Here is a 9,460-nt window from a genome sequence, read left to right on the forward strand (position 1 = left end):
TATATATATATAAAGGGAAACACTCTTTTTATCTTCTTTATCACTCTTTTATTTATCTCTTCCACAGAAGAAAGAAAGTCATACAGGCTTGGAACTACAACAGTGTGATTAAATGATGACAGAATTGTATTTTTTTATTTGAAATCTCTACAATGTACCTTGTAAACATTTCATAACACTCATCATTCAAACTAACGTATTCACTGTGTGGCACTGTTGAGCTGTGCCTCGACACCGCATCACGTTATCCCAGATAAATACATGCAACATGCTTAATAATAGTTCCCAAGGTATATAATCCTGATTATCATCATCGGACATGGAAGCGCGCGGCAGAATGGTGTGCAACCCTTATTTAAACCGTTTGCGAGCCAAAGAGGAGGGGAATTAAATATGAGTGATTTTTTTTCTATTCTCAAAGGGAGTGGTATAATGTCGAGATTGAGAACGAAACCAATATTAGAGAAGGCCTCAGTCTTCTCATAGACGCTGCTATGGATAGTCTCCATGATATTCTGCCTTCCCACTCCAGCTCTTACCGTGATGGTTTTGATATTTTGGGCTAAAAATACAAAACTGCAGCATCCTCTTTGGGGAAACTTTAAAAATAAAGGAGGAGAGAAGCACCGCGCGCACGTACTTCATAAGAAGGTACAAAGAGGCATTAGGACAGAGAAAACACTTCTGGTGAGAATCTTTCTACTCGTGCCAAATTGGACCACTGGAGGATGCGCGTTCCGAGACGGTGATCCAACAAAATTAAAATGCATTTTTTAAGGAGTGCTCTTAACGCGTTTCTAATTAAAGACATGCCGGGGTAATCCACATGGGACAGCTCCTTACGTCTGCAACTGACAATAAAGAGTGAGGAACCCATGCCGGATGATCTGAAGCAACTTTACGCACCGGAGGGGGGAAATAAATAAATAAATAAAAAGCTGCGGACTTTCATCATTTTCCACCCACTTCGAGTCAACACGATCAACAGATGACCACGGCTGTCTTTAGACATATAAAATAGACTCGCTCTCCTTGTGTCATGGTGAGCTAGAGCCTGTGGAAGTACCTTTGGAGAGGCGACGCCAGCAGAGTCTATTTGATGTGTTTTGTGTTAACATTATTAATCTTTAAACAGGCGGGAAGGCTGTCAAACAAGTGTAAACTAAATCTGCATTGAAGAAAAACAGGTAATTTGTTACTTTTTCAAACAAACACTTGTTTCCAAAGGGTCTTTGCGCAAGAGCGTTCGTGCGTAAAAGTGGAGAAAACTCGGGATTCTTGCGTGGATCGGTGTGATGCTGTGATCGCTTAGAGATATCGGACAGTGCCTGAAGCTACATTTACTTGTTTTTAAGTGAATCGAAAACTTGCACGTTAATTTACAGCACATTATAACTTAATATTAAGGGGAGAGGGATAATAGTGCTAATATACTCTGCTTGCCTATTTTAGCTGGATATTATTTAATTATTAACAAACCTTAAGCATTTGTCAGGATGTAGTTGACATAAAAATACTTGTGAGAAGTTGACATCCTGCTGTATGTCATCTAAAACTAATTTAAACAGCTTTTTGCTAATTATTTTATAATTATTATTCATGCAGCTTTTACGACCTTATTCATTGAAAACAAGTAACACATTGAATTAAACGCATTGGATTAAATTTTTAAAGTAAAAATTTAGTTTTTTTTAACATACTCCAATAATCTGTTTAATTTAAGACTTTATAATATTTTTTTTACAATGTATTAACTGAAAGACTCCCAGAATATTTGTTTAAAAAATATTGTAATATAATAATATAATATAATACAATAATTGTACAAATTCATTTAAGCGTACATTCATATACATTTTAACCTAAAATCTTTAAAAGTTTTTAGAAATTACGTTTCAATTACATATTCATGGCATACTTTAAGCAGATTTATATGAATCAAGTATAAGTGCCAGGGCACTGAAATTATCTTGTTGTGTTTGCAGGGCTATACGACTGGACGCTGGGCAGAGGGGCTCCCTTTGCCCACCTTTCAGCATGAGTGCAGTGCGCACACCTGTCTTCATAGGGCTCCTTTTGCTGATCCTCACCACCAGCTACTGCAGACCAAGAGACAGGGACGACACCATTCTGCTGGACCTCCTAAGGGACAGAGTGAGACTAGCACAGGAGCATCACAGTGAGGGAAACACACAGCATCCCCTCGAGATCGTTGAGCACTCGGTGGAAACAAAAGACGTTAATAAAGTTACAAAGTCATATCAGCACGAACGCATTCTTGGTAAGCATCACCACATTCACTCACTAATGAGAACTGCTCCATACTTGTAGGAATACAGTAGTGGTTATTTGATCTGTTGGGTCTTGTGACCAACAAATATAAATAATAACCGGAGGAATTTCTCCATTTTAACAGAGGTCTTTCCGAGAGATCTTCGACAGAAGGAGAAGTTTTTAAAACATTTAACAGGTGAGCAAGTGTCAGTATCTCTGTGCACTTTCTTCATTATGTTTATGAACTGACAGCAATTTAAAATCTGTCTTTTGTATATTTGCAGGGCCACTTTATTTTAGTCCCAAATGCAGCAAACACTTTTACAAACTGTATCATAATACCAGGGACTGCACAATACCAGCCTGTGAGTGCCACCTCATTGAATACCATTAGCATGACTACAGAAGCTATGGGAGTGTGAGAAATATTTAGCCTAATTTTAATGATTGATCTGAACTGTTTTGCCATGTATTCAGGTGAATGATTTTGCATGCAGTTTTTGATGATGATGTTTTTACTCTATTTTGACTATGATTTTCTATGGTACATGTCTTAAATCTGTCTAACTCTCTTTTGTCTTTTTCTAGATTATAAAAGATGTGCCAGGCTTCTTACAAGACTAGCAGGGAGCCAGCGGTGCTCAGAGGGATAGATGCTGCAGGTGAATAGTTAATGTATACACAGATTTAATAGAAAACTTGTGTCCGCTATATTCCGCTGTGATGTATTACTGCTAAAATGTTTGTTATGGAAATATTTGCTTAGAACACACACTAAGTGATCTAATGTCTGGTTTTTATTTTCAAGGAGACAATCATCCCACCGTTCTTGCTACTACATTCTAAAAAAAGAACATGATAGACAGTTTCTGGTTACACACACAGAGTGAAATCTACGTACAGAAGTATTAAACGTAACTCTACATGAGAAATATTACACCTAACTGTTTTATGACCTTTCTAATATTACGGAGTACACAGATTAGCTTTTACTTCACCTGACTGGAATGAAAGGGTTTTCACGTTTTAGCTAAAAGGCTGTTCTGGTGGAGTTTCTAGTGCAGAAGTTCTCAGAATGTGGTCTGTGAGTTGACTGGCTGATAGAAATAGACATAAATACAAATAGATTGTAGAATTATCTAAAATATTTAAGTTAGTTAAATGCTGCAATGTTCCTCTAATTGAACAAAAACACATAAGAAAATCAAAAACAGGTCAAACTGTGGCACCAGTACCATCTGTCAAAGAAAGTTCACGAATATAATCGGGTATTACATTCTCAATTGACTGTAAAAGGCATGTTAACCATTTGAAGTTTATGAGCCACACTTATGGACAATGGCCCTTTTCTTAATGACACTGCTTTAGTTCTCAGTGTAACATTAAACCTTCAGTCCTTTCACCATCTGTCTTGCACAATTTGCTCTTCTGTGTTGATTTGTACCCACACTATTGTGCCTTTGAGGAGCATAAACTATATAATCACAAGGTTTATTTTAGATCTTTTTATCCTGTCTTGTAAAAACTAATTCTAGCTATAGCTTGCATTTATAATTGCGTTGTAAAAAAAGGTGTGCGGTCATAAAACATGAGATATCTAGGTGGATAATAAAACATATTATTATTAAACAAACAAACAAACAAATAAATAACATCAGCACTTTCTAATGCCCCCTTTTATTTTTGCATACATCAGTCCTCCATCATGTATTTCTAGTATGTATTTCAGACGTTTTACCAGCATCCCACAGTGTTTTATTAAGGCTTATTGTGTTGAAGTAATTTTTTGCTCATGTCAATCATTGTTTCCTTTTACAGATTTCAACAGACCTGAAGAAATAAAGAGAACCAAGAAAAGTGCCTTGGAGAAAAACAGGGAAATGAAATGAATTCTGAACAATCATATTTATCACGTGAACATAGCTATTTTTATAATGAAATAGAACTCCTCTTTTGACCTTTTCTTCTCACATACAGCTTGTCAGTCTTGTGAGTTGACAAAACTGATGTTAGAACCAAGTTTACTGGCAATGGTCATGGTGAAAATGAAGAAGACAACGTTTTATGGGAAAAACAAACACAAAAAAAAGTCCTGCTGCCAAACGATAAACTCTGGGTGTCACATTCAACTGCATATATATTCTAAGTTGAATTTGCCTTCACAGGTTGTGTGTTCAGTAGTTTTTGGTTGAAGAAAAATTTAGATAGTTAGTTGTTTTGCAGATGTTCAAAGGTGTTTACTGGCTGAACGCAGCCTTTGGTCCAATATTCCTGACAACCTCAAAGTCACATTCCTTAAAGCCAGAGCTAAATCCTTTGATTGAATTATGAATTGCATGATACTTTCTTGCCTTTTTTGTCTTTACAAGACATGTCTTGGCATTGATGAACGCTACTGGTTGCAGTTTTTATTCTGTGAAAGAAATTAATTGCATTTTGCTAATATTGAATGTCTTATATATTATGTATTTATACATTCAAGCTATTAAATATTGCTATTGTCAAATGTATAAACACCTAACTTAGAGTTCAGTTTGTAAATATTGTAAATATATACAGGATATATATTGTATGTGTGTGTGTGTGTGTATATATATATATATATATATATATATATATATATATTTAATATATGATCTTTAAATAAACATGACTGTTATATAATGCTTAAAGGGTGTTGACGTATGAATTTTAAGTTATTTATTTCTAATAAATGCGATTCTGTTGCTGCTTTTCATAGTTTCCCACTTCATTTTGGCTGTAAACTCATCTTTGAGAGGTATGAGACTCATTTAAGGGTGTGGGAAAGTAGTACTCTGCTCTTAGCTAAGTAATAATAGCACATTTAAGTGACAGTCTTCTGAAATAATGTTTGCATTGGCATTCAACTCAGGCAAAAGGCGAAAGACAAAACATTTAAAATTCTTAAGGAAAAAATGGGTGATTTTTTTTGGTTTGTTTATCAGCAAATTTGATTAGTGTCCATTAAGCAGAGGAAATTTCATCATTATAGCTATTTAGATTCCAATCCAGTCTTTGGGGATGTCTACAGTTTGGTATTAAGCAGCAGTCCATCAACCTGACTTATAAGTTAACATAAGTATGCTGTCTGTTAGTGAATCATGGTAAAAACCCTCTATTATCTCTGGTTTACTATTCCAGAGTTCTCCTACTTAATTTGTCTAGTCATGCTAGTGACACTTGTGCTCAAGCTTAAGAACAATTAAATTAATGAATGACAAAATTAAAGAAGATACAAAGAAAGATTAATTTGCATACAAGCAGATGATGTGTCTAATTGGCGCATGGAAACAAAGATCAGCTAGCCATCTTTAACTCACAAAACAGTGAGTAAAACAAAATGCTCTATACCTTTGCTAAATGCTCTACATTATAGTTCAAACATCCCATAAAATAAAGGTAGAATCACTACATTTCAGTAGAAAAAGAAAATTCTTGTTTTGCTGAAAACATGAGTACTCATGGACCATCTAGCATCCAAGTTCACTGCATAAACTTTCTCTTGTTACGTTCAGCCATATTGCAAGCAATTATATCACTCTGCTGAGGTAATGTCTGTGTATCTCTTTCTTTCTTGCGTAGGAACTCCCACTAGTTACCTGAAGCCAACACTGTGGTTTAGCTGGTCTGACTATAATTTTGGGCAGCAGCCAAGTAAGAGTAAGAGTACAAAGCAACAAATGCTACATTTACCATTATGACAGAGAAGCATACAAAGACTTTGGAATATCTGTAACTTAATAATGCAGGAAATTAAATGCATACTGGTTATACGTATTTGGTTTTTGTCATAGCCATAGGGTGTTACATAGCCACTGGTGGCAATGTAAAGTGACACGGATGGGCAGATAGCAGTGATTTAAAACCAAAGATCAGGAACAGCACTGGCCAAATCTGACCTGATGATTATAAATTAACCATTCAAAATCTGGTGACTCATACATCCACGTAAGCCTTAACCGCATGCAACGATTGTGACATGAGCAACTGAGCAACAGCACTGCAACATGTATTTGCTTTATAATCAAGCTTTATTTTAAAAATTCTTGATATAATCAGTCTAAAATTCTGTTTGAGCGTCCATCTAACAGATTCATCATGCAACCCATTCCATATTACAAACATATATATATATATATATGTATATATATATAAATATGTAAAAAAAATTTAAATATTAATAGTTATTATTAATGGCCAAATATCAAAAACTTATTAATGCATGTTTTACCGTATGGGATGTGAAAATCATCATCATATACTGAAATTGTTAAATTTGGCTAATATTTATGGTTTTTCCAAATAAATGCATTCTAGGAATTTTGGCTTTAGCCAAATCATTTCTTTAGATAGACATTTTGTGCTTTGTCATTTACAAAGTTGAAGGACAATTTCTTTGGGACAGCTCTAACAGAAGCCAAAATCATTACTGAGAAGTCTAATTTTGTAAGTTGTCTGGATAGGTGTTCTACAAAAAGCCATTCTAGGCTCTAATGCTGGTTCCCCTTTCCAGCTCCAGTTGGTAATATGCTGGAAAAAGTTCGCAGAAAGGTGACATGAAGCATTCAAAGAACTCCATAAGCTGATTACTAGACCTTTGTTGAGCACATGATCTGAGAATGTTCAAAGTAACAATGTATCCGCCAAGGAAAGCTCCTCAAGCATATATATGGCATCAAGGCTGAAGGATGCATGTAAGATCAGAAAAAAAGAAATTTGCCCATCCTTTCCTTTATAAACAACACCCTGCCATAAACTCCACAAAACTGTTTGGCAAAACTTGCTTTGTTAATGATGAACCTCCAAAGCTTCTACATTGGAATGTCTTTGGAGAAATCTGTACGAAAGGTTGTATTAAACTGGTTTCCAGCCTTGTGCCAGATTCAAAAGATCATGTTACAATCAGGACCAAACAAAAATGCCAACCAATAAGTTAATACACCTCAGTTTGAAGTTTATTACTCTAAATTCACATTTAATAATTTGCTGACAGACAGTAAATACCCATAATTGTATATGGATTACATTGAGTCATAAAGTGGGCCAAAGAAAATATTCTTCATAAAAAGAAAAATTAAGATTTTCAGCAGCCATTACTCCAGTCTTCAGATCACATGATCCTTCAGAAATCATTATAATATGCTGATTTGCCACTCAAGAAACATCCTATACTATCCTATCCATTGTGATTTTCCCATTATTAGGCCCTAAAACATCTAAGCCTATAGAGCATATCTGTGATAATGAAATTACAAAAATAACCCCTGAGAATCTCTTGCATTGGTTACGGTCATTGGTCATGTTCAGAATTTAGAGTCAAAATCAATTAGAAGATTTTCCAAACTTCAGTCTTTAATCCTTTAATTTAGGATTTCTATAGAGTCAGAGTTCAAACAGTGGTTCTGCAGACCATTGCATGACAAAGACTTATGGAAAGCTGTGTTGAACACATCAGACCAGTAACTGTGTTTTGATGTAGTGTATCTGCATAAGGTCTGTTTATGTTTGTTAAATGCCAGAATGCTGTCTGCTACGCAGAGAGGATGAGACATACGTTACATTTCTTACATAGCTGGGTGTGGATGACTGACAACCAAGGGGGTGGTTGTATAAAGCCCAGATGGGAGCAGCGAGCTGCACGTCTTTCTCTCAGCTTCCAAGCAGAGGCAGGGAAAGGAATGTTCTGCCACTGCCATTTGGAAGTCAGAACATTGCGGGTCATCTCAGGCATAGGGTCTTAAAATTCGGCCTCACTGTATGTGTACATAAGATTGTTTGATCATTTGACATTGTCAGGGCGCACATGACAAGCTAGCTAGAATGGCTAAGATGATGCGCGAGGATAGCAAGAAAATACAGTCTCTTGCGTTTTCTTAATTTTATGGTAAATACTAACTTTAAAAAAATCTATAAATGCAATATAAGGGATATTAAAGCAAAGTCCCTTTCAAGGAAATTATGTTCACTCTGCCATATTTGCAATGCCTCTGGGCAGATATTTCGGACATCCAAGATAAAGTCCTATCTACGTGAATGGGGGAATCCTGATATCTCAAAAACTGGTTGCCAAATTCAGATTTAAATGACACATTTGAAACCAGGCTACAAAATTTGACATAAACCTCTCCTATATTGTTTCTTATGCTCATATATATATATATATATATATATATATATATATATATATATATATATATAAGCTTATATTATGGGCTGATCAGCATATGCAGTCCTAAGCACACTGACTGTTTCCATGGCAACCGGAGTGCATTGCATTTTCTCCTATTTGGAGTAGCATGAGAGCACCTTCTTGGTATATCTAAAGACTTTGATTAAAGTCATGATTTGAGATAAACTTCAAATGCTTGAAATTTATATATAATAATATAATGTAATATATATAATATATATAGAGAGAGAGAAATTATGTCATGGACTGTAGACAATCGTACAGACACAAAACTGACCATTTGTGTAAAAATATATTCTGAAAAAAGCTAACAGCAAGAACGTCTTCTAATCTGATATTTTCAGAAGTATGTTAAGGACAACATGACCTGGAAATTCTCCAAACACAGGCTAACTTACCCCCTTTTTTGTGGCACAATAGGAAAGTGCCAGTGGAAAACAAAGATAAATGACCAAAATGTAAAACATTGCTGGCGTTTTTTCTTTAAAACAAACATATAAATCTCTTTGCTAAGCCACATAAACATTTTGACCATAATCTATTACGTTTTTCTAGGAAACTCTTACCTTTGCTAAAAAATAACTGAGCTTTTGAGCTGTTTTAATCAGCGGGGATGTTTTTTTATTTTTTATCACACATTGATTGCTCCTAATACAGATTTATATAAGCATACTGTCTATTTAAAGACCGTAATATTGCAAAAAATTAGAAATATCGCTCATATCGCTCATCACGACCACGTGTCTGTCTGTTCCCCGCGCGCTCCCTGTGACAGTCCAGAACGTGCTTCTGTGTACACGAGAGCGCGCTAGGGGTCCTAATGTTGTCAAACGACATTTTCTTTGCTGTGTCCCATTGTTGCCTGATTCAAAAATGCTGACAATAACTTTGATCTCTATATAGCTTAAAAAATAATGGTCTATAGTTGTGACATGCTACTTTGTTCACGGCATTTCTTGGAAAATATTATTTACC

General features: G+C 35.4%; 1 protein-coding gene across 1 annotated transcript; it reads left to right on the forward strand.

Annotated features, from left to right (window-relative positions):
* The first annotated feature begins 928 nt into the window (after window positions 1-928).
* alkal2b (ALK and LTK ligand 2b) lies at window positions 929-4,548 on the forward strand. Its single transcript, XM_016285016.1, has 6 exons — window positions 929-1,187; window positions 1,986-2,281; window positions 2,417-2,470; window positions 2,559-2,639; window positions 2,863-2,936; window positions 4,093-4,548. Exons 2-5 carry the CDS (start codon window positions 2,038-2,040, stop codon window positions 2,925-2,927), a joined length of 444 nt encoding a protein of 147 aa, XP_016140502.1. The 5' UTR covers window positions 929-1,187; window positions 1,986-2,037; the 3' UTR covers window positions 2,928-2,936; window positions 4,093-4,548.
* The last annotated feature ends 4,912 nt before the right edge of the window (window positions 4,549-9,460 follow it).

The sequence above is a fragment of the Sinocyclocheilus grahami genome, unplaced genomic scaffold (genome assembly GCF_001515645.1).
Source record: "Sinocyclocheilus grahami isolate Dianchi unplaced genomic scaffold, SAMN03320097.WGS_v1.1 scaffold191.1, whole genome shotgun sequence".
Taxonomy (NCBI): domain Eukaryota; kingdom Metazoa; phylum Chordata; class Actinopteri; order Cypriniformes; family Cyprinidae; genus Sinocyclocheilus; species Sinocyclocheilus grahami.

Bases quoted from the DNA above. Each gene is read 5' to 3' on its own strand.
- alkal2b (XM_016285016.1), top strand. From the start codon at position 2,038: ATGAGTGCAGTGCGCACACCTGTCTTCATAGGGCTCCTTTTGCTGATC. The intron at 2,282-2,416 runs GTAAGCATCACC...CCATTTTAACAG, and splicing joins TCAGCACGAACGCATTCTTG to AGGTCTTTCCGAGAGATCTT. The intron at 2,471-2,558 runs GTGAGCAAGTGT...GTATATTTGCAG, and splicing joins GTTTTTAAAACATTTAACAG to GGCCACTTTATTTTAGTCCC.